The following is a 22,495-nucleotide window of genomic DNA, read 5'->3' on the forward strand; positions in this document are numbered from 1 at the left end:
CGTGGGAAAGGTGCCGTGGTCAGACATAGCTTACTTGGTGAGACTAAAGGGCAGGAGTGGCAGCTGTCCAGAGAGAAGGAGGCGTAGCTCCGAGGGATTAGCACACTATTGAGTCGAGAGCTCCTGATTCACATCGTGCAGCTTTGACTGCTGAGTGCGAGAGCTTGTGTGCACACACACGCTCGCATTTTGTGTACCTGTGCACCACAACCCTCACTGGCATGGACACACAGATTGAACCCACGCACTGTAATGCTTACACCTACATTTATATCCGAACTTTGAAGTTGCGTTCGTCTGGGGAAAGCAAAGCCTGGGATAGTCCATTACTGCTGGGTCCCACACACACACACACACACACACACACACACACACACACACACACACACACACACACACACACACACACATTTGCATGTACAAGAGGAAGATTGAGGGTTATAGTTTATATTTCACTGTCTAACTATAATGCTGCAGCCCTCAATAGATCCAAATGACAAGGCTCAGTGGCTATTCAGCATAATGGAAAGTTGCTTTTGCGGGTGTGTGAACCCTTTAGGTTGTTTTAGCAGCACTCAGCAGCTTAATGACATAATGCAAAATATAGCGATGCATACGGTTCTGTAGTTTGGGTTGAGTTAATCCATTAGCAAATGCGAAGCTCATGAAAATAAAAGACAGCATCCAGTCTGGAGAATAATCATTTTGCCATGAATACTGCTGAAGTTTTTCTGTTAAAATACACTTTAAAGCGTCACCTGCAGCAGCGTTAAAGGTGCCCTGTGGGTTTTTTTTTTGTTAAATAAACAAAGTTGTGTTTACATTCACTGCTTCCCATGACATCCTTGTTTGCAATGCTGGCACATTGCTGTGTTTCTTGGCACGTTACTGCCACCACCTGATGATCAGTGGAATAGCTGCGTGTGAATACAACTCTTAAGAACGTTGCTCTATAGCGCTACTAGTGGTCAAAAAGTCCACAGCTTACCTTTACATTTTAGAAAAGCTTTTACTATCTTTAATTGTTATTATCAACACAATGCCTCAGTGTGATAATCCACAGTCTATTTTCAGATTGTGCAAGTATTTTACGATTTGTGATTGGCAACTGTTCACTACTTTCTGACATTTTTAGACGAGTTAAACCATAAGTAGTCAATTAATGCATTTACAGAACATTAATAGTTAGAAAATAAAATGCCAAAAGCAACTACTATTTTGTTGGTTTCTTTGTAGATAAAAGAATGAACTATATGGAAAGTGTCCTGAGACAAATTCTGTTGTGATTTGGCGCTATACAAATAAAACTGAAATTGAATTGAATTTTTTTAAGTCTTTATTTGACAGCTAATATCTCATATCTTTGAATTTTGGAGTGTAGGTTAAATTAAAAAAAAAAGGCTGTTTTGAGACGTCACTTTGCAGTCTGGGAAACTGTGGTGGCAATTTATCACTATTTGGTGACACTTAAAGACCAAACAAAGCAAGAATGATAAAAATCTGTCAGTTGCAGTTGCAATTCATGAGATTATCAAACAGTTTGTCTTAGAAGAGTGGAGATGAATGGCGACATCTGAGGCTGTGTTCACAATCATTCTGGGAATACTTTCAGAGAGCTGCTAACAGCCCCAACATTTGTAGCAGGGAGTCTATCTGTAGCTTACCTGAGTGTGGAGGTGTGGCTGACCTGGTTTCTGGGCGTGATGCATCTTTTTAAAAGGAGGGAAAAAAAGCATTATTAGTGATAATGTTCTACTTCATCAGCTTCATTGATTTTTGTAAATATCTGCTTATTCTGAATTTGATGGCAGCAACACATTTCAAACAAGTTGGGACAGGAGCTAAACTAAACTAAAGACTGGGAAAGTTGTGGAACGCTCCAAAAACACCTGTTTGGATCATTCCACAGGTAAACAGGTTCATTGTTAACAGGTGATAGTATCATGATTGGGTATGAAAGGGGCATCCGGGAAAGGTGAGCGAGGATGGAGTGAGGTTCAGCCTACGAAATGCTGATAGTTGTTCTGATTGTTCTGATCGACCACAAACATTATCCCCTCACGATCTAATCTGAAGCGTGTCATTACCTCAGTGTCATTCTGCATTTGGAGAATATTTCTTCTGTCGCTTTGTCTTTCCTCCATTCTCCTCTGCTCAAGAAACTCTTGAGCCTCTTAAAAGTCATCTTCCCTACTCTTACCAGTGTTTCACCCTAGGAGCTCTCTGCAGGGCTAAGAATAACTTCTATCTTTACCGCGATCCTTCCTGAATTTCGTCACTTTGCACTGGGAAACTTTATGAACAGGACCCCAGGAAAGACGCAGATCTTAACACAAACGCCTCTTGTGTTTTCCTGGATTCATGTGTTTTCCGTTGTGGATTATATTCATCACCTGGAGCAGAAAACGCTCACATTCTACTTCTTATTTCCCTCATTGTTATGCATTCAGGAAGGTGACTCCTAAGCCACATTAACAGACCGGTCTCTGAACAGGAAGTCTTCCCCTTTTGACTTCCCTTGTTACAGACTGGCTTCACAAGTGGCCGTTAAAAACCAGAAGCCCTCGAGCGAAGGCCATGTGAGCAGTGCGTGTCAACGTGTGACACCGGGAGGGTGTGTGATGATGTTTATGCAACATGTATGCCTCTGCATGTGTGTGTGTGTTAGCGGTTGGCCTCGGGTCTCTAATTAGAGGTGTGTTCAGGTATCTTAGGTCGGGTATGTGTAACAGGATCCTGACATGTGAAAACAAAGGCGTTATTTTCAGCCGTCTCTTTTTCGCTTTTTCTTCAGGCTGTGGCGGATTTCAGCTGCATTTCAACACGAGCTATTTTTAAAGGTAGTCACATTCAGAGAAAGAGGGAGCAAATGCCATGTAGTGGTAGCTTTAGGTGTTTTCCTGTGGTGTGGTGTGTGCCACAGAGGGGGGTTTCTACTGATTAAAAATTGATGAGCAGCTGAGTGCCGTGTAGCCTGAGCCGAGCATTCCTGCACTCTTTCATGTTTGTGTGTGTGTGTGTGTGTGTGTGTGTGTGTGTGTGTGTGTGTGTGTGTGTAGACTGAGCTGGAGACAGGCCATGTCTGAGCTATTGTAGAGGTATCAGGTTTACCTAAGCTCACATTTCACCTGCTGTTATGTGTGTGTGTGTGTGTGTGTGTGTGTGTGTGTGTGTGTGTGTGTGTGTGTGTGTGTGTGTGTGTGTGTGTGTGTGTGTGTGTGCGCGCGCGATATCGAAACTTAAGTCTGTTTTCACATGTTTTGGCCGTATTTCTCTGGTTTCTTTACGTGTCCTCCCCCTCACATGTTCTATATTTTCTTTCCTTGTGTGATCCATCCTTTCTTTCTCCTGTATTGTATTTATGCACATTTTGAAGAATCGCACTGGAAAAAGTTCATGGTTTCAAGTTTTTTGGAAAAGAGTTAATGCACTTCATGAGGGATGGAAACTCATTTTTCTAATAAGTTCTACTGTAGCAAGCATTTAACTCACATGATTGATCAGCTGTTTCTGCAGAATAAAGCGTCTCTTCATCACTCTGCACACATCTGGTGTATCCGCCTTCACATTAATACATGAAACGACCAGAAATGTCATATTTCCAGCATGTTTTCTGCATTCTTTTTAACCATTTAAGGTTTGACTGGTGCTTTTCATCTTGTTATGGTTTAATGGTGAGTGGAGAATTGGTGCCTCAGTGGATGAAACAAGCCTTTATTTGCATTTTCTTTTGCTGGTTTTCTCAAAATTTGGTTAAAATTTGCGATACATTTGAATAGAAACCCAGACACAGTTAGAGACTCGCTGGTGAACACAGTGGAGCATTCAGCAGCTAAAGAGGAGGAGATTTCCCTCCGGCATTGGATCAAAAACAGGGCTAAAAGAGGATGAATATTGAACTTTCATTCATCAGGTGGACGTAAACACGACTCCAAATGAATGCTAATGATGCTCGGTAACTGCTGGATGTTTAAATACGCAAGTTTGCTAAAAAATGTGATGGTATGTTGATGCTGCGTCACGAGAACTGCGAGAATGACACATTACGTCCGTCCGGGAAAGACCAACCCTAAGTCACGGCTGAAATACAGCAGACGCTGATTGGCTCTGCATGTGTGATCGATGTTGACTGTAGTCGTTACACAGCACTGCCCCTCCCACATCACAAATGAGTCTATTTTCATTTCTGCCCGTGGAGACGTCTCCGGAGTCTGACTGTCCCCAGACATAAGCAACGTCACAGTGTGGGATCACGTACTGCACGTTTCTTTGTCTCTGAGTTACTTTTAGGCCAACAAAAGGAATCTGTGTTCATTCACAGCTCGTGTAATGCGATTTCTCCAGTTTCTTCAGACATACTACCAATATATACATAATAAGATGACTGCCTGGTCTAGCTCTAGTGGCAACGATGCTTTATGATCATTTCTTTTCTGAATGAAAGGGTCATGACTCCAATGCTTTTCACAGGTCACAAAGAAAGAAAAGGTTGATTTTGCAAATGTTATTCTTTTTAGACATGCAGCATTTGGATCTGTGGGACCCCAAATAACGAGGGAGTGAAGGCAAAAACAAAACACGCGTGCGGATATGTGTTGTGTCACGTCATCACTCATTTCCCTCCAATAAATGTGGCAGCATTCCTGAGCATGAAGTGTCAAATAAGATGAGATTCAGTCAGGCAGAGAGGTGCATCTTTAAGAGGTAAAAAGAGGAGAGACAAGAGGTGAGATGCAGAAGAGGAGAGGAGGGAGGCTGTGTGCACGAATGAATGACCTCATCTTTGCCTGGACCTGGTGTCGAGTGGGATTATGGGTAGACCCTGGAGAGCACATAAGAGCGATTGATTGGGGAGAATCTGAGAGGCCAAAGAAACATTAAGATCCATTTCTCCTTTGAGACAAATGTTAGAAAATTCGAGACCATCCTTTAGCAGAGTAACTAATAATTAGCCAATCGTTTAATAATGCCTTATGGAACTTTACTGCCAATAAATTTTGGGTTGCCAGGTTGTGAAAAATTCTTTTGATTGGTTGGACTGTTGATGTAACCAAAATCAAATCGTTAAGAACACTATCAACTATAATCGATGGGTTAAAACCTGTAATTAATGACTTGTATGTAGAGCTTTAGACTTGATATCTTTTCAGTAAGAAAGAAACCAGTGATTTTTATTTATTTATTTTTTTGTACATTTCTAATGGCACCTGCCAACCTGGCAACCCAAAAGTTGCTCCTCTTATAGCTGCTGTTTAGAGCATCAGTGCTTCATTTGCTTAAAGGCTTCGTTGCAACTTCTACTTTATAAAGAGAAATCTGATTGCCTTGAAATGAATGAACGTTAGCCTGCAGGATGCAAAGCGTGCCACCGACTATTTCCTGGACTTTTTCTGCTCCAAACTGGCCAGGAATCACATTGGATGGCAGACACACGTAAATGCATGTTTAGATTGTCCTCACATTTTCTCTCTGTGCTCGCACCGGATGATGCGATGCAGCCTCGGGCCTGCATCCTGACATCGCTGTGCGCTCCAGGATACTGAAACTGTAGGAGCAGCTTCGCTAATTGACGGTGATGTAACAGCAACTCGCAAAAAAAGAAGAAGAAGAAAAAAAAAACCCACACCTATAAGAATGATCTGTTTTGAATGGTGCCTTTTGCTCTGCGGAGCCTCCGGCTAAGGAAAAAAATGTGGCGGGTCGAAATGCACCATAGATGAGAGAGAGAGAGAGAGAGAGAGAGAGAGAGAGAGAGAGAGAGAGAGAGAGAGAGAGAGAGAGAGAGAGAGAGAGAGAGCACAGTAAACACAGCTCCAATGGCAGAGCCGTTCCGCTTCATCATCACGCTGTGACCAGTTGCGCGCAGAGAGAGGAGCCAAAGAAAGAGTCCGACCACCAGCCGGGTTTGGATCAGCTGTTGTCGGAGTTTGCGCCGGAGTGATGTTCCTGCGCTCTTAGCGAGAGACAGACAGAGAGGGAGAGGGGAAAAAGACGCCGGTTTGCTGTTGTCGCCTTGTCCGCTGGACTGACATCGCATGGGGACATGAGCAGTGTGGATCCAGCGTCTAACAAACTGTTGACTTTCAATCAGCGGTAAAAAGGAAACAAAAACATAAGAAAATCCTACTCTTGCTCTGTGTTTGCATGCCACCTCTCATCTGTTGCATGCTCTGTCGTCGCTCTGTCATACCCCTGCAGCACTGGCAGTATTTTATGCAGCAAATTAGACACAGCTGAGGACACCTGCTCCGGTGTGCAAACCGCTTGTTGGTGCGTAAAGTGCCTTCTTACCCGCATGGTTCGGCTCGTAATGTTTGCAGTCATCCACTCTTCGGGTGGAGTTTTGCTACTTGTCTAGTTATGTATCAAGTGCATGATTTATTGATCTTTTTTCCATTTACTCTGGGATGGGTGGCAAACTGAGCGCCACTGAATCCACAAGTCTCCAGTCTGGAAGTATTGACGCTCCTCAACAGACTCTTTCAGCCACAAGAGCTTTTAATTAAGCCACAGTGCTGGTTTATGTGCAGCTTTGTCACCAGTTTTAGAAACTGTAAACTGAATATTCTGCTGCTTATTAATGGAGCTGAGCTTCTTCTTTTTTTTCCCGGAGAGGAGGCATTTCAGCATGTACACGGAAAATGATGAATTATTCAGGACATGCTTTTTCAGTTGAAGGTAGAGTGGAGGTGCATGCAGCTCTGGCTGTGTGACAGCGTCAGAATAACGCATGTGTCCACGCTGAAGGAGGGCATCTGGCTTAAAGTGCGCAGCTGAGTTCAGATGTGGTCCAAGGTTACTCTTTTCCAGCCTCGTAGATGGATCTGAAAATGCCGCCACTGCAGCGCTTTACAGTGGCAACAAGAGACGGGGGCTGCAGTGACACTTGAACAGAGAGAAGGAGGCAGAGCGAGCCACCGTATAGTGTCCATACAGCTCTAATGGCACAGTGCTACCAATGGCAGAGGCTTCCCTCCATGCTGCACCAATTGTGCAGAGAGGGAGGACAGGAGAGCCAAAGATGTCCTGAAACTGTCATGAAATGCTCTAATGACTTATGTTATGGGGTGAATTGGCTTTTTTTCCTCTCTGGTTGCTGTGTAAGGATAAGCATGCTCATCCTCATGATGACCACCGCTTACTGTGGCTTTATATTTCTAGTTTCTAAAAATTTCTGCAGCAAAGTGACTTTTATTTAATTAAGAACAGTCCAGAGGCTGTTACCGTAACTTCACTATTGCAATCTGATTAATAATTTAATCCTTGATGCACGCATCACATGAAATCAGACTGGATTTTAAAAATGGTTTAAAAACCCCTAAAATGATTTACCAGAGTCCCTAAATTCAACCTGTACCGTTTAACATTTTAACCTCTCATTTTCGCAGCAATCAGCCTCAGAAATGCTGCAGGAAACAGTCGACAGGTGCAGACAGGTGTGTCTGCAGGAAACGATCAACAGGCGTTTAAATTATTGAGATTTTCAGATGGATTTGCCAGATATGGATGTACGTGTGTTTGATAAATTCTGAATTATGTAGCAGCTGATTGGCCTTTTGATGCGTTTCGTTGTCGCTCTCTGCTGTTTGCTTCAGCGCCTCTTAACATCAAGGTCTTTCGGTGGATTTGGCTTTTCTTTCTAACAGTCTCAAAGAGTCACTTTCTGGAGTGATTTAAGAGTTTAATGAGTCATACAGTATTTAACAGAGCTGATAAAAGGATTGGTTTTTTCTTGAGCAGCACGAGGGCGTTTAGTATGATGGCTGACAGTGTGATTTATACCTCACATTTCATTGTACTGTATGGAGCTTTTCAGTGGCCACTGTCCATTGTCTTGTGACAGAAACCACAATTTGTAACCTTTCCCGTACTCCATTACTGAGGCCAGCAGTTGAGTAATGAATATCCATTTTACCTCTCTCTGCTTCAGAGCTATTTCTCTTTGGTCCAAGCTTTCAAAGTCATTTTTCTTTGGCTAACAGCCACTACGCTGCTGGGAAGTGACTACCTGAACTGTTGTGGTGCAGAGTTTGAAGTCCAAACATATGGGCAGCTTTGAATGCAGGATAATGGTTTCAACTGCGTTATGCATCAAATACATGTAAAGCAGCTTGTGAGCGTAAGGTTACAAGACAGACCTATAATCAATCGCTCTAATTATCACAAGACGAAGCGTCTGCAGCCATGCTAGCAGCTCTGTGAGGCTCTGTGAGACGTGCTTTGAGCTAAATGCAAATGCCTGCATGCTAACATGCTGATGTTTAGCAAGTGTAGTTTCCCATGTTTGCCATATTATTTTGTGTGCTACAGTAGCATGTACTAATTAGCACAAAACACAAAGTACAGATGGAGCTGATGGGAATGTTGTGCATTTTGCAGATATTTAGTAAGAAACTAGCCCAACTATGAAAGGTGGGGTGAGTCATTCGAGGGGAAGATTGTAATATTACTGTCTCTCCTTCTTCACAATGATTACATGTTAGCATGCCGGATCTATCATTCCTCTTGCTCCCCTCCAGCTTCACTCCCCTTTCCCTCATCTTGTGCACGAACGTGAACCCCACCTGTTGCTGATTGGCTGGAAAAGCGTTGTCTCCTATTTACAGAGCCAGGACTGTGTGTTTCACTGTGATCCATCCAATCACTGTTGAGGCTTTTCAGTGTAGGCTACGTTATGAAATGGCCATCAAACCTCATCATGTCAGTGCTCTGTGAGGTGGATAATATCGAGTCAAGTAAACAGAAAATCATTAAACTAAATCTTGGATCAAACTCAGCACTCACTCAGCATCGCAGAACTTGGTTATGGTGACTAGAGCGAGAAACATTGCCAGACGCTTCGATGCCTCGTATTTACTGTACTTGATATTTGAACATGTCGTCTCCTCTGCGTTGGAGTTCCACAGCTCTGTTAACAGCTACATGTTCCTCATCAGACTCCAGGCACTTCACTCTCTCGGCTCGTTCCACCTGCTCAATAGGTGTCGGCACAGCGTTTTGGTCTGACAGGAACCACCTTTTGTACAAACGGCTCTTAGTTAACCACAGGCTACACATCCTACACGTGTTAAAACATCGCTGATGTCAAAAACGAAAAAAGCTAAAATTGGACAATGAACATTTTCTCAAGCACAGACGAAAGCATTCTCAACACCGTTTTCCCTCTGGGCACTATTTAGCCAAGTGTTGTGTTTTTTTTGAAAAATACCTGTGAGTGCACGAGCAGCCTCGACTCACAGACCTTTCCAGAGGAGCTTAGCTAGGAGACGGACGGATTTTCATTAGGAAGGCGGGTGTGGTGACATCAATTAATCATCCCCCTCCGATGCACAATCTTCTTCATGACCCCCTCTTAGAGGAAAGGTGAAGGGTAGGAAAGCATAAAAAGCAACCTGGGCGCTAAGAAGAAACAGTGGGAGCAGATCAAGGTAAAAGCTGTGATGGAGCATATGTTGCAGACCCCACCCCAATTGCTACTGTGTAGAGGAAGTGAGCTTGCAGCGCGAGAGTGGGAAGGAAACGGTGATGAATACATCCTGTAATATAGACGCACTTTAAAATGCGTCCTTTAAGCTTGACTGTACATTATGTATTAACAGCCCCACTCCTTCATCTCCTCTGCAGAGAGAGAGAGACATGACCAGAGAGGGAAGAGGTAGGGGGAGATACGAGAGGAGTGGGGGATGTGGTCAAGAGAAAGACGGGTGAAGCAAAAAGCGTGCAGGTCATATCACCACTCAGGCAATCACACAGATACATGCAAACACAAGGTTTACAAAAAAAAACATGCACACGCACACACACACATACATATGCACGGTTTAACACTTGCCGCCATAATTTGTAGATTCATGGAGGCAGAAAATCAAATTTTGTGGGTAGAGCTGATATAATGAATACAAAAATGTAAAACAATCCTTTTGGTTGGGGCTAAATGTATATGAGGGCGAACAGCAAAATAAATAAACACTATAAATAAACACTGACTGTCCCTTTCTACTACCTTACATTATTGTGTATCATGGCGGTACAGACATTATTTCATGTTTGCACAGTTTTAGGAAGAACAGTAGAGAGATGTTTGCTTGTTGGTGTGTGAGGAGGCTTTGTCTCTGATTGGCATCTTCATAATCAATACTGCAGTAATGGCTGGAACAACTAGAAGCTTGAATTTACGCTTTTTTCAATGCTTCATGCTTCTTTAGCTCGTTCAAAGAGTCGATAGTCCATGCTAGCAGTGGGGCTGTGCTGAGGCGGCAGCGCTATGAGCTAACCGCTAACGTCAGCTTGCATATGCATACAGTGAGGGCGTTAACATGTTGATGTATGGCTATAATGTTTACAACGTTTTAGCATGCTAACATTTGATAAATTGCACTTAACACAAAGTACAGTGGGTCAAAAGGATTTGTCCTCGGGGGACCATGAATGTCTGCATAAAATTTCATGTCAATCTATCCAAAAGTTGTTGGGATACTTCAGTCTGGACCACAGTGGCGGACTGACCAACTGACCACAGCGTCACAACAGCTGCATGGTTAAAAATTGCCACCAAGGTGCACATTAGCAACAACATTTTTAACATCCTGAATTTTAGCTTTGTCCTTATGTCTTTTATGTCTTTGTCTCTGTGTCTTAAGTATGTGTCAGAACAGTTAAAGACGTTTTGCAATTGTTTGTGTTACTTTTGTGTTCTTGAGTGTTCATTTCTCTGCCTGTCATTGTATCTACTGTGTGCATGTTGGACTGTTTGACCAGCGGTCAGCTCTCCCAGCCAATCTCCATCTATCACTCGGGCTTAATTCAATCAGGACCCGTGTCTCAATCAGAACTGGGTTGGCCGCCGCTCTCGGCCAGTCACCACGCCACAGGCAGCCCCGCCACAGCCATAAACAGTCCAGACAGGAGGAAGGGAAAGAGCAAAGGGGACAGGGAGAGAAAGAACATAGGGTCAACGAAATGGGCATGAACAAGAAGATGAAGTGAGAAAAGTTGGATTAAAAATAAAAGAGAGAGGAGAAAAGCAGATGCTGCAACTGCCACTGGTGTATGAGCGATGTCAGCGTCTGTGTGTGTCTGTGCCGTGTGATGGAGGACAGACAGGCCATGTGTCTGATCATGCGTTTGTGTTGCAGCTCTGCCTCGGAGGACTTGGGCTGCAGGCGTGGAGACTTCAGCAGGAAACACTATGGTTCGGTCGAGCTGGTGAGTCTCATCCACAGTGCGCTCATCTGCTCTTTGCTCTCTTTGTGTCCGTCTCCTCACCCTGTTTCTCCTCACCCCCCTCGCTGATTCTTCTCCTCATGATCTCACCTCCCTCCCCCTCTCTCTCTCTTTCTGTTAATGCCTTCCTCTTTTTTTCTGTTGGCATGGATGGACAACAGAGGGGGACTGATGAGTCATGACGTACTGGGTGTGGTCCAGTGATGTGCTATGCCAGCGTGGATCGCAGTGGGTGCTCCACTCACAGTGATGCAGGACTCAGCCTCCAAAGTTCATTTGTTTTGTTTTGACGCTGCCGGTGTGAAGCTGCAGCGCAGTGTGTGTCTTTGTGGTTGATTGCTAAGCTGTTGAGTCATTGTTGCTTTGGGGGAGTGTGTGTGTGCTAGCGTACGTCCCTCCACTGTGCGCTGAGCCTGTACATCCCGATAGCCCAGAGGGACAGGAAGTCCTAGGGTTTCGCACTGCGATCGTACTTCCTACCAGAGACATATTGTGGGTTTGTCTATGAGTGCTGCGAATGATTAGTGTTGAGGAGAAACCACATGCTTCCTATCAGCGCTGCCAGACTGACACTACACACAATGCTGCTGTGTGTGTGTGTGTGTGTGTGTGTGTGTGTGTGTGTGTGTGTGTGTGTGTGTGTGTGTGTGTGTGTGTGTGTGTGTGTGTGTGTGTGTGTGTGTGTGTGTGTGTGTGTGTGTGTGACAGAGAGAGAGAGAGCGGTATCCAAACACTGTGGCGAACGTGAGCCAGGATGAGGTCACTGATAGCCTCAATATTCAAAGTGTGTCCGTCACACAGCAGCGTGCGACAGCGATCTGGTTGGGGGTATCTTCATCTTCATCAACTCTGCTACACCTAGAATTTAATATCTTTGCTGCACAAACTGCCGAAGGCTCGAGGGTCTTCTGTGATCCATCATGATGGATTAACGTTAGAAATGAAGACAATATGCACTGATAGACGAAAAGATTGTAAACAGATGTAAAGTTCTTAAACGGCTGCAACTAATAATCATGCATTCATCAGAGCGCTGTCCAAAATCTAAAGATATTCACTTTACAGCGATATAAAACAGAGAAAAGCTGCAAATACTCACAGCTGAGATGCTGAAATCTACAAATATCGGCCAGTTCTGCTTCTGGTTTGTCTGAAATGATTAATTAATTATCAAAATCATACTTGATTATTTTTCTGACATTCGGCTAATTGCAGCAGTGGTCCTCACCAATTGAGAGTCTCCTGGTCCTTGCAAGAGAAATTACTGCATTTATTGTTTATTCAAATATCAAATATGACCTATATGTTTACACAAGAACTCCAGCAGCCGTGTGAATTTTGATTTAATCAGGAACAAATGTGACATAGCGTGTAATCAAAGTGTGTGACTTGGACTTGCTGTTGCTAACCAGAATCTTCTAAAAGCCTTAATCAAAATATTTTGTGCCTAAACCAAACCCTCTGTTACCTTTACCAATATATTTAGAGGCTAAACACCACCAAACCTTCTGAATTATTTTTGCGATGCCAGTTTCTTCGTAGCAGATCAGAAAGCTCTCATATGTTTTCTTTTGGACGGCTCATGTCTGTACAATACATATGAAGCTATAGTTAGCGAGCTGTTAGCTTAGCTTGGCACAAAGACTCAAAACAGGGGACAACAGCTAGCCTGACTTTCTCTTAATTTTGCTTGCCAGCCGCTCAACGGCTCACTCAGTAACATGTCATCTTTGTTTACTGAAACGCTAAAACAAGTTGTGATTTGGTTGAACCTCACGGTGACAACAAGGATAAAGCCAGGCTAGGTGCTTCCAGCTAGCCCCCTGCTTCCACTGTTTATGCTAAGCTAAGCTAATCACCTCCTTGCTCTAGCTTCATATTTAGCATACTGAGAGCAGCATCAATCATCTTATCTAACTCAACTGTAGGCCAGTTAGAAGTAGTAAGGAATGACTACTACATCTCAGCCTCATTGTAATTAGCGAGAATTAGTGTAATCAAGTAAATGTAAGTGTATAACCAAAACAAAACTCACATAGCCTGAAGCTTAAAATAATCCTTTCCAGAATGAGTCTGTTTTTTAAGACAATTCCTGCAGGGATAAGGAGCTGTGTGGTGCGTCTGATAGAGGAGTAAGTGGATAATGGAAAATTAATGGCAGGGCTTGATAAACCCAGGTTGATCTTCAGAAATAACCTCAGGGAGGATAAGCACATGATGCCAAGCTTGCATTGGAGCAATTATCTTTGGTCTGCAGTGAAATTAAGTCTTTTTGTTTTCTGTCGGAAAAGAAATTAAATGGCTTGTGTGAAACATACGAGGGAAAGTGTTTTTGTCAGCTCTGGCGCTCGCACTGTTTAAGGCTGCATGTCTCCAGGGGAGGCGTGTGCAAAGGTCGGGAAAGAGTTGGTGGAAATTCAGGTCCTGATGCTTTTTAGTCAACAAACAGCTACTTGACAGTGTCGACAGGGTGGAATCTGTCTGCTCCTGGTCTGTGTGCCGGTCCAGCGTTAAGTCGGCAGGACGTTACCTCCTGGCATAAAAACTAAGTATGGTGAGATCAGTTTACGTTCTCTTGATTATCCATGACCCTGACTTTGGATAAACGCATGCCTCATTTTTAAAGGGCTACACAGAAGTACAAAGATATTAGCTTCTAGCTGACATATTGGTAAATGAAATGGCAAAAATAGTTTGGGAGTTAAAAACAAGTCATTTATCCACCAGAGCGCACTGACACCTTTATTTTTCAACTCTCAACTACCACTCAGTTCATATATTTGTTACAGCTCTTTAAGAAATAAGTCTAGTCATGTGAAAAATATGTTTGTGTTAAATGTTCTTGTTTATTGGTTCATATACATGCATTGTGTTTGGGCAATTGCTTAAAATTTAATTCTACCACAGCTCTTAAAAGTTCTTATTGCCTTAAATCTGAATTTCATTTGATTTTATTCCTCTTCACAACTAGTTCAGAATGCGATTTTTTTGATAGAAGACCTAATACACTTTCCTCGACAGTGAAACCTGTTTGGAAAAGGCCTATTTTAGATTAAACCAACTCCCTTTAGCCGTCCAAATGACTCCTAGAATCAGTGCCAGAGCCAGGACTGTATAAACACTCATTAGCTTTAATTCCCCAACCCAACCCCTCAAAAAAATGTTTGGCTAGACACTACAAAAACGTTAATTATTCAATCATTCATTTTTCTTACTTTTTAAAATGATTTTAAGTGTTCAGCCACATTTTCTGTAAACCTTGTTGGTCTGTTGGTCTCCACGCTGCCAAGATGTAAGTCTGGTGGCGAATCATTTTTCCCTAGAATTTGACAAATTTGATAATATTTAGCTTTAAAAATAAACAGAATCAGCCTTCAAAATATTAATATTAATATTCATATTAATGTGTAAAGAAAAATATATCCCTTGTGTATAACAGTGGGTCAAAGGTGTTTTTTATTTATTACACTGATCACGTACTTTTCTATTTTCTCCTAAAGCTAATGCAGCACATTTACACAACTGAATGTACTGTCTCTGCACTTGTGCCACCTGTTGAGTGCACAACACCTTCCTGGATGATTTGTCCAAACATTTTTAAGTCTTTTATTGCCTTAAAAAGCTCTTAAAAGCATGACATTGAACGCTAAAATCTAACCCGTTTTCTTGAAGTACCCTTAAAGTGAAGCCACAATGACCACCGTACTCGCCTCATTATCACAGCTACAAATCACCCTTTGTGCTGCATCTCGGGCTCAACTCCAGTGTGTCTGAAGAACATGTTTTCAAATGTCTCGACACAAGTGGGAGATACTGATTCAAAGCAGGGTCTCCCTAATAAGAGCGGCCAGCATAAGCAGAGCCGTGACTCATCCTCAGTGTTTGTTTTATTTTTGGCATCACTGAAGCAGCCATAGCAGTCGCCAATAAGAGCAGGTACCTCCACAGCCACCGTCGTAGCGATATGATTCACTCTACTTCACACACAGACACAGACACTACTTTTGACATTACAGGGCTGTATAGAGTCTGGTTTCATTCCAGCCTGCTAATGGAGAGTTTGAAGTAGAGACTGTTTAACGTGCATTCGATGAGGAAACTTGAAATCGCAGGAATCAGGGACGCTTTCTTTTGTTCCTTCCCTTTCAGTAAATCTATACTTCTGTACGTGTGCACCCTTATGAGCTCATATCTCCAGAGTTATGGTAAAAGTAGCAAAACAGAGCGACTGAATCCCACATAAAAGAGTTTATAGCCATGCTAGCAGCCCTTAGGCACGGCAGTGAGTTGAGTTAAATGCTAATGGCAGTATCATCTATGTTTACAGTGATAATGCTAGCATGTTGATGTAGCAGGTATAAGGCTTACCTTATACCTGGTATAGGTATAGCTCAGTATGTTGGCAGCTAACATTTGCTAATATACACTAAACACAAAGTACAGCCGAGGCCGATGGGATTAGCTTATGTTTTGTAGTTATTTGGTCACAAACCAAAGTGGTGGGCAAACATATATTATGGCTTAATGACAGCGCTTCATATTCAATCATAGGATTTTTGTTGGCTAAAGTGTCCTGATAAGGGCGGGAGTGTTTTGGCCAGTGTGTGTTTGTGTGCGTGCGTGTGTTTGCCTTTTAAAGCGCCTGCAGGTCCTCTTGTTGCTTGGGGAAAAAGTGAGAAGCAAAGTAGGAAGTTTAATACACTAAATACACCGAGGAATAAGGAAAATCAATACCCTGCTGATGCTACACACACACACACACACACACATGCACACACACAGCCATCAGCCTATATTTATATGCCCAAGCCGCTCTAATCAACACGTGAGGTTCCTATTAACCTCTGTGCCAGAACACACACTTATCCACACAAATGAGCAAGCAAATAGATGGATAAGAGACGACAACACAAACACAAAGGCAGCTCCCACCCAGTCTTGTCACTTCATTCAGTGACAACTTCACGGTCCACTTTCAAAAGCTTAATTGTGCGTTGCGCACTCAAGCTGAAGCCGGCAACAATTAAACTCGTTTCATCCTGACACCACCGTGTGGAGAGCGTAACGGCGTTTTCCCAGCAAATTGAATCATCTTCATTTGAAGCTCAGAGATGAAGGCGGTGACGGATGGGCGAGAGGTGGGCGCTGGCTGTCTCGGAAACTGTGTGGTATACCGCACAGGAAGACAAAAAACTGTGGGAGGTACTGAGGATAAAACTCTTCAGACACACACATCTCGTGTGTGTGGGCATGTGCATTTGCCTCGGCTGTGTGCTGCAGTTCACGTCGATGAATGTGACCGAGGCTACTGTCAGAATTGGTGTGTGTGCGTGTTGAGAGGTTAGCTGTCAGTCTTGCACAGTGTCTGGCGAGCAGACGGCTCCACTCTCACCTGCCTACCAGTGTTACTGTCACCGCCTCAGAGGCTTTTGACTGCAGTGTCACATTGAATTTATTCTCACTCTCAGCATGTGTGCATCTCACTGTGTGACACTGCGTCTGTTTGTGTGTTTATTGAAATTAAAGCAAGGCTATGTGACTATTGCTGAACAGCGCCCACTGTGGCCGCAAGTGGCAATTGTGCTAAAATGTGGTGCAACAGTAGAAAAAGTGACCAAGTCAGCGAACTTTCACAGCAATGTCAGTAACGAGCAGCATCTTTAGTTTGCCAGCTAAGCTAACATTAGCCACCAAAAGCTACCAGTCATACCAGACCAAGAGAGGCTGCAGGAGCAAAAACCCCTGAGAGTGAAGAATCGACCAAAAGTGTGTTTTATTGCTCACTAAATTCAGAGTTTTCATTTGTAAAAGGGATGAATGTGTCTTCTTTAAACCGATCTTTAAAAATAGACAATAAATGAATTGAATTGTTTGATAATCGACTGAATTGCCAAATATTTTCACGTTGTGGCTGTTGTTTGTGAGTCACTTAAGATGATTTGAATAAGTGAGCTTTGGGAAATTGTGCATATTTTGCTATTTTTTGACACCTCATTGACCAAATGATTAATAGATCGATAGGGAAATTAACTGGTGGTTTACTCGTGCTAAAACGCTGGCAACAGTGATCCCCAATGATTAAGACGTGTGGGCCTGACAACACTCAAATATTTAGCTTCTTTTTTTCACAGGAGCACACACTTGAACTGACAAACCCTCCCAGAAACTGCAGAGGACGTTAGCTCACAGGGGCTGCCTCTTTTAAAGTCTGACATGCACATGTCTTTCTCTGTGTATTGTCTGTGAAGCTAATTAGCACAGTGTTCTCCGAGAGGCCGCCTGTGCTGAAACCCTCGTCTTTTATTGGCGTCCACATTTAGAGGCAGTCCAGTTTTTCTGTTGGAGCTCAATTGCCTGTTTGACACTTTAATGAAGCTGCAGGGGCCACTTGCAACTTAAATCTGGGCTGATGGAGACCAGAGGCTGTTGTAGCTCCTCTAAGCCAGGGGCGGGGATCCTTTTTCTGTCTAGGGCCATTTCAATTTTTATAACATCCTTCAAGGGCCGTACTAAATTACTGAACACATATATCACACTAACATGTACAATGGCGAGAACTGCTTCTCCTTGGCGAGGCGTCTGATGTCATCTGATAGTGACATAGTGATAGACTATTGTTTTGCAGCTCAATGATTGTGTGTTGTAGGTTGTCAGGCACATCGGCTGGTTCCACATTAAACCACAGTAAAATCTTTCAGTTCCTTTTTTATGTGCTGCAACAAGGCGCTCCCTCACATATTCTCCCTCTGAATGAGGTTTCAGCTTCTTGGCTGTTAGCTCGCTCACCGCAGAACTCGCCTGCAGAATATTGTCTTGTGGTCTTCTCAAAGCTGCTTTTTGGGCACCCTTAAATGGTCTCGCAGGCCATATCTGGCCCAGGGCCGGAGGTTTGCCACCCCGATCTAAACTGTGCACTTCTTCATTTGTTTTTTCTGCTACTTCTCCTTTTTAGATACTTTCTGACAGCCCAACCATCATATACCCATACGAACTTCATTCAAGGTCCCAAAAATAAAGCCAATACATGTAAAAATTTGTTGCATGCAACTTCATCAGTGTGCATTATCTCTCAGTTCTTCCATAAGGTCTAACAAGAAGAAAATTCCATTATAATTCAGACAAATATTTGTCACACCTAACCTGAAAATGCCAGTTTGGAGCATCAAACACCTCTTCAGAAGTCATCTGTCATAGTGGGTGCTTATCCAAACATCCCAAGATTAAACCCTCTCCCACTATCTCTCCATCTGTCCCTCCTCCTCCCATTTTCTCTGATACATAACTAATCGTCTATTAAAGTAGCTGATGCATGGCGCTCTGCTGCTGCACTCTGTGTTCCCGGGCTTCACTGCAGCATCTGCCCACTCTTGAGGGTGCTTAAAGCTGCTGCACCATACCAGCGTGACTCCTGGGTGGGAGGGTGGCCCGATGCCTTCAGTCCTAGTCATTAGATTAGTCATCCGCAGTGCTACTGTAGTGTAAATGGGCAGATATTGATGTGTTGCTGTTGTTAGCATGGCTGGATTTGTCCTAGCCACAGGCAGTGTTAATGCTAATCAGGCGCAGTCAATGGCTACATGGCAAACAACCACATTACAGACAGCGTTTGTCTCTGATTTACATTTTCGCCTCTAATTTTCCCCTTCACATATACTGTTATTATTTCATGTCTAGAGCAAAATCATGTATTATATACATCATTATTAGCACTGCAGGAGTCCTCCACTGCGTGCATTCATATATTGAAGTCATATTTATCGCATTGAGTCAAGTGTTTATTGACGTCAGTAGACTATACTGAAGTATTTTAAAGATAAACCAGGTCATATTCTTTTTTTTATTGTCAACAAATTCAACAGAAAGACCAAAACCAACAGATAAATGACCCCACTAATGAGAATAGTCTGCACATCCAAAGGGTGATATCTTTTTCCTCAGTTGAGAGGAAGAGCTCTATTGTTGCCCAAAGAGGAAGAAATTTAAAAACACAATGGACGTCTGAGGCACAGATGAACCAGGCTTTGACTACACTGTCAATATTTGTTAATAGGATCAGTTCATTGTTGCTTTTGGTCTTTTCATATAATTTCTTTGGAAAAAGAAACATCACCAGAACAAATCACAAAACTTGAGGTCACCTGATCAACAAGGATGTTTGGGGGGGGGGGCTTATCATGTCACAATCCATCCATCAATACATGATCAGGGAGTGATTTTGGGAAAGACAGACAGAACGTGGTGAAAAGGCCAATAGCATTTCGTGTTTGCTTACCGCAGTCAGTGATTTCAGTTGCCACATTTCATTTCCTTCTCTAAATGCAGCAGCTGTAGTATTTTTACTCTGGACTGTCTGAGTCATTGGATGACCTTTGTGACACAGACGTTAATGTCCATAAAACCCTCAGATTCTCCTTTTTCTATCAGTGCGACCTTTAATGATAACTCTGCTGAACACATGTCACATCTTTTTATCGTATAACCTTAAACATCTAGACGCACACACACCAACACACACATATTTGCACTGTGTCTGGCATCACTGGAGATCTGTCTTCCATAGTTAGCCAGCTGTTACCATGCTGAATATTTACCATAATTTTTAAAAATAAAAGTAGGTCTTCAGTTTCAAATAGAAACAAACAAAAGCAGACCTCTCACTTCCACCTGATGACTGTGGATTTTGTCAGCTGAAATGACAACTATCAGCTGCAGATAGCTAGCGTTAGCTAATGCTAAAACTCAGTGATTTGGTCGAAAAGTCCCTCCCCTGCTAACATTTTCATGTTTCCAGCTGATTTGTTTTAAAAAGACAACTCTGCATAAGGATCTTGAATATTCATACAATGGGTAAATACTTGATGTAATGCTAAAAGAAAGATGCTAATGCTACTCCTTGGGATTTAGTATGGCCCTTGTGTTGCAGGTTAAAGCTAGTTAGCGACAGAATTACAATATAGTATTATGAATAAAAACCCAATTAAAGTGTTTATGTCCTGAAATAATCCAAGTAGTATGCTTCACTTTTATGCTGGAGTTAGCGGACGCCATGCCTTTGTACATAGCACTGTTGGTGGTAAGCTAGTTATAGGGGCACTGCTAGTGTTAGCTTACATTAGCAGCCAAACGCGCAGTTTAATCCATTGTTACATGTTTTCTTTTTGGTTCCTGGTTTTAAATATTGAGATATTTTTTCATATGTAGAGGAAACCAGTGGACTGGACAGTCGGCATTCTCGTGTCAGGTTTAGCAAACAGTCAATAGTGTTTTTAAAATTAGATAACTCACATAATTGTACTGCATTTGAATACATTTATTAGTTTTGCATTTGCTGCTTTCTTTCTTTATTCGTTTTTTTATCGCTCTCAATTTCTGCCTCCTTTCTTCATCATCTTCTCTGCTTCCATTTCTCTCCTCCCTAATTTTTTCCACCTCTCTTTTTTCCTCATTAGTCACTCATATCTTCTCTCTGACTGTGCACCTGCCTCTCCTCACCCCTGCTACTTACTACTTCCCCCCCTCACCCACTGCCACTTCCTCCGCCGCCTACGCCTCCGTGTTCTTTGCCTTCCTGGAGGATTGTGAGTGTGCATGAACAGGCCCACTGATGAGATCAATTATCTATCAGCAGTCACAGAAGTATTGATTTAAAACCCCGTCACACACACACACACGTCTCTCTCTGCAGTGCAGCACTCCTTTGTCCCGTGGGCCTTGGGGAAATCAGAGGCTCTCTGAGTACGTCGCGAGCTCGATTGTGTTTGTGAAATGTTCAAGTCATGCCCTAAAATGGGAGCTGTTTAAGTGTAAGAGTGTGTGTGTGTGTGTGTGTGTGTGTGTGTGTGTGTGTGTGTGTGTGTGTGTGTGTGTGTGTGTGTGTGTGTGTGTGTGTGTGTGTGTGTGTGTGTGTGTGTGTGTGCATCCTTGCTCCATCTATAAAGCTCGAAAGCCTCGGCCCTTTCCCATGGGGTTACGCATCACAGAGACCGCTATTATTCTTTTATTATTCGGCTTTTTGTTGTCATTACACATCGCTCTTTGCCTCCATTCCCCAGTGGCTTCATCCTTCATTCTGTCCCCGTCTCTCTCTATATACATTTGATGCCCCTTCCCTTTTTTCTCTCTGGCCTATCCCTCCACTATTCCTCTCCGGCAGTGGTGAGGTGTTTTATGGGTTGTTTGTTAAGGCGCAGGAGCATAACCGGCTCCCCTTTTGTCCCCTGTTTCCTCCTCTCTGCTTCCCCCGGCCCACGGGGAATCGTTCGAGTGCAGCTTTTTCCTTCTTTGCCACTCTTCTGTTGCATGATTTAGAAGCAGCCGCTGCGTGATGCATGCAGACTCCCCGGAGCGCTTAATCGCTCCTTTCTCCTGCTATTTTCACCCAAAAACAGCAAAGAGCCTGTTCACACACAGCAGCACAAACACTTACCTTAACGCACATTTAATACTGAATGCCACGCGTTTTTTCACACATGCAGACACACACACATACGCAGGGAGAAGGCAGTGCATTGCTCTGTCTGAACACTGCACTGGTTTCCCCTCCATTATCCTGCGATTGGACGGTTAATGTTGCAGGGAAGAAATGGAGGGAGATAGAGGCCTATAGCTTCGACATTTACTTTCCATTTTCTGCACACATGCACAGACACACAAGCACATGCAGGCACAGAGCACAACACCAGGAAAGACGCAGAAATATATCTGTTTTCAGGCCTATTAATATGCATATGAAAGGAGGGGAGGCAGTATTTTCTGCAGCCTCTCCTAAGACACAGCCAATTATTGCACAGCAACCTCTCCGTCGTTTATCAGAGCTTCACACCTGCAGTAAACATACTCGGCTCTCAACCACTGGATTGTGTTATCTCATTATATACACTACACCATAGAGAGAAAATGCAGCCAGTGCTTTACTTGTGTGCACATTAGGGTTTGGTGAAATCAGTGTCACTTTAATAGGACTATGAGGATGACTTTTTGACTATTTGAAGTATTTTGTTAGCTTGTAGCTTCACAGCTGCATTCTTCTCTCTATTAGCTGATTAATTGTATTGATTGTAAATATAAGAAAATGTCTCTTAAAATCAAACTGGAGAGGCTGGAAGCTGAGAATGATTGCATTTTTATGCTTAAACAATGATTAACAGATCATCAAAATACACTACCGATTCATTTTCTGTCAGTCGACTTATTGATTAATCGACTAACCAGTTCAGCTGTATTGTTAAGTAAAGCTCCGGTGATGATTGTTGTTTAGAGGAAATGAACAATA

At 43.0% G+C, this 22,495-nt stretch overlaps 1 protein-coding gene across 5 annotated transcripts in view; it reads left to right on the forward strand.

Moving 5' to 3' along the window:
• garnl3 (GTPase activating Rap/RanGAP domain like 3) overlaps positions 1-22,495 on the forward strand; it is a 67,748-nt gene that overhangs the window by 11,394 nt on the left and 33,859 nt on the right. For 4 of the 5 annotated variants that reach the window (XM_070988522.1, XM_070988525.1, XM_070988523.1 and 1 more), the window contains exon 2: positions 11,136-11,205. In XM_070988522.1, the coding sequence (XP_070844623.1) occupies positions 11,136-11,205 (70 nt within the window). Of the gene's footprint in view, positions 1-5,766; positions 6,094-11,135; positions 11,206-22,495 lie in introns of those variants that run through there. The other variant, XM_070988524.1, reaches the window with a different exon arrangement.

Source organism: Chaetodon trifascialis, chromosome 20 (genome assembly GCF_039877785.1).
Source record: "Chaetodon trifascialis isolate fChaTrf1 chromosome 20, fChaTrf1.hap1, whole genome shotgun sequence".
Lineage (NCBI taxonomy): Eukaryota > Metazoa > Chordata > Actinopteri > Chaetodontiformes > Chaetodontidae > Chaetodon > Chaetodon trifascialis.